The sequence below is a fragment of the Zalophus californianus genome, chromosome 10 (assembly GCF_009762305.2).
Source record: "Zalophus californianus isolate mZalCal1 chromosome 10, mZalCal1.pri.v2, whole genome shotgun sequence".
NCBI classification, from domain to species: Eukaryota; Metazoa; Chordata; class Mammalia; order Carnivora; family Otariidae; genus Zalophus; species Zalophus californianus.
Genome location: NC_045604.1, coordinates 3449463 through 3451952, shown reverse-complemented (window position 1 = coordinate 3451952; position 2490 = coordinate 3449463). Strand labels below are relative to the sequence as shown.

The window sequence follows — 2490 nt, the reverse complement described above, 5'->3', positions numbered from 1 at the left end:
AATATGGCTTGGTATCTCATTTTAAATATGGCTAAGTAGTTCTCTTTTTCTCTTATTATGGTAGGAGACTTTCTCATGTCCTCACATAGTCTTTGGGACTATGGAAGTTGGTTCTTTTGTTGCTTCTTTTATTTATTTATTTTTTTAAAAGATTTTATTTATTTGACAGAGAGACACAGCGAGAGAGGGAACACAAGCAGGGGGAGTGGGAGAGGGAGAAGCAGACTTCCCGTGCAGCAGGGAGCCTGATGTAGGGCTCGATCCCAGAACCCTGGGACCATGACCTGAGCCAAAGGCAGACGCTTAACGACTGAGCCACCCAGGTGCCCTTTGTTGCTTCTTTTAATCTTTGTATATTTCTATAATATAGTTAATCATTATCTCATTATTGGAGATTAATAATTTCTTGTAAAAATTATCAAAGGGGTACTTTGTCGAGAGAGAGAGAGAGGCAGAGGGAGAGAGAGAGAGAGAGGGAGAGACCTATCAATATTCTGGGCCTGAAAATGTGATACTGAAAGAGAAGACATCGGAAAAATGTTCTTATAACAGTGATCGTTGTCATTTTGTCTCTCCCAAACTCATTCACAGAAAGAAGTCATCCAGATGCACAGTTTCAGTAGAACCACTATGGTTACACTGTTTGTCCTGGTGGGCTTCTCTAGCCTGGGGGAGCTCCAGCTGCTGCTGTTTGTCATCTTCCTTTTCCTATACTTGACAATCCTGCTGGCCAATGCCACTATCATGGCTGTTATCCGCTGCAGCCAGACTCTGCACAGTCCCATGTATGGTTTCCTGTTCATTCTTTCCTTTTCTGAATCCTGCTACACGTTTGTCATCATCCTGCAGCTGCTGGCCCACCTGCTCTCAGCCACCAAGAGCGTCTCCTTTGTGGCCTGTGTCACCCAGCTCTTCTTCTTCCTTGGCTTTGCCTGCACCAACTGCTTTCTCATCGCTGTGATAGGGTATGATCACTATGTGACAATTTGCCACCCTCTGAGGTACACACTCATCACGAACAATAGGTTAGGGGTGGGGTTGGTTTCCCTGTCTGGAGTCACGGGTTTCTTCATTGCTTTGGTGGCCACCAACCTCATCTATGACATGCCTTTTTGTGGCCCCAACAGGGTCAACCACTATTTCTGTGACATGGCACCTGTTATTAAGTTGGCCTGCGCAGACACCCATGTGAAGGAACTGGCTCTATTCAGCCTCAGCATCCTGGTGATCATGGTGCCTTTCCTGCTGATTCTCGTCTCCTATGGCTTCATCTTTAACACCATCCTGAAGATCCCCTCGGCTGAGGGAAAAAGAAAGGCCTTTGCAACGTGCACCTCCCACCTCACGGTGGTCTTTGTGCACTACGGCTGTGCCTCCATCATCTACCTGAGGCCCAGATCCAGGTCTGCCTCAGACAAGGATCAGTTGGTGGCAGTGACCTACACTGTGGTGACTCCCCTGCTTAATCCCCTTGTCTACAGTCTGAGGAATCAGGAGGTGAAGATTGCCCTCAAGAGAGTTCTGGGAATGCCTGTGGCAACCAAGGTGATCTAACAAAAAACCCTAAAATTAATGAGGGACTCTACAGAGGTCAAAGGCAGGATATTTTCTTTGCCCTTTTGCTGATCCAGTCCTGATGTGGACAATGTTTCCAAGGACTAAGACCACTGTTGCCCTTTTCTTCCCTCCCAGTCCAGAAAAAGCATGAGTCAGTCTACATGCTACATTGTCCAATGCTTGGTTAGGAAACAAAAAAACCAAGGCACCTGGGTGGCTTAGTTAAGTGTCAGACTCTTGGTTTTGGTTCAGGTCGTGATCTCAGGGTAATGAGATTGAGCCCTGCGTTGGGCTCTATGCTGAGCATGGAGTCCACTTGGGATTCCCTTTTTAATCCCTCTGCCCCTCCCTGCTGACATTCTCTCCCAAAACAAACAAACAAACAAACAAACAAACAAACTATAAAACAACTCACGCTTGGCAGAAAGAGAAAAATATAATTTTTTTTTTTTTTTTTTTTTTTTTTTAGGGGAAGGCAATACTCAAATTGAAAGGTGGCCACGGTTAGCTTTCCTGGTTGAATAGAGAACAGGATCCAAAGCTATTGACAGCATCTTATCTAGGACACAGGCATCCACAAGCAGTAAACCAACTATGTACCAGGTTCCATACAAAGTGGAAAGACAAAGATGAGTAAGTTGATAGTTTACAGAGGTGGAGGAGGAGTAGGAACATGAACAGAGAAAGAAAACTATGACAATGCACAATGATCAGATCTGTTAAATGGATACAAACTAAGAGTTATGAGAGCCAAAAGAACAAATATTTATTGCTTCTGAAGGAAAAAAAAAATTGGAATAAGTGAGATGAGAAGAGGGGAAAGAAAATTTGAGCTGAGCCTTAAATGAAGAGCAAGATTTCAATACTAAGGAACTGGGTTTTCCAGTGATGAAAAGATCCATCAGTATTACCAGAAATGTTGATTTTTTTCAA

At 44.1% G+C, this 2490-nt stretch overlaps 1 protein-coding gene across 1 annotated transcript; it reads left to right on the top strand.

The window, feature by feature from the left end:
* The first annotated feature begins 606 nt into the window (after window positions 1–606).
* LOC113933631 (olfactory receptor 10T2) lies at window positions 607–1554 on the top strand. Its single transcript, XM_027613964.1, has one exon. The coding sequence runs from the start codon at window positions 607–609 to the stop codon at window positions 1552–1554; it is 948 nt and encodes a 315-aa protein (XP_027469765.1).
* Window positions 1555–2490: the final 936 nt, after the last annotated feature.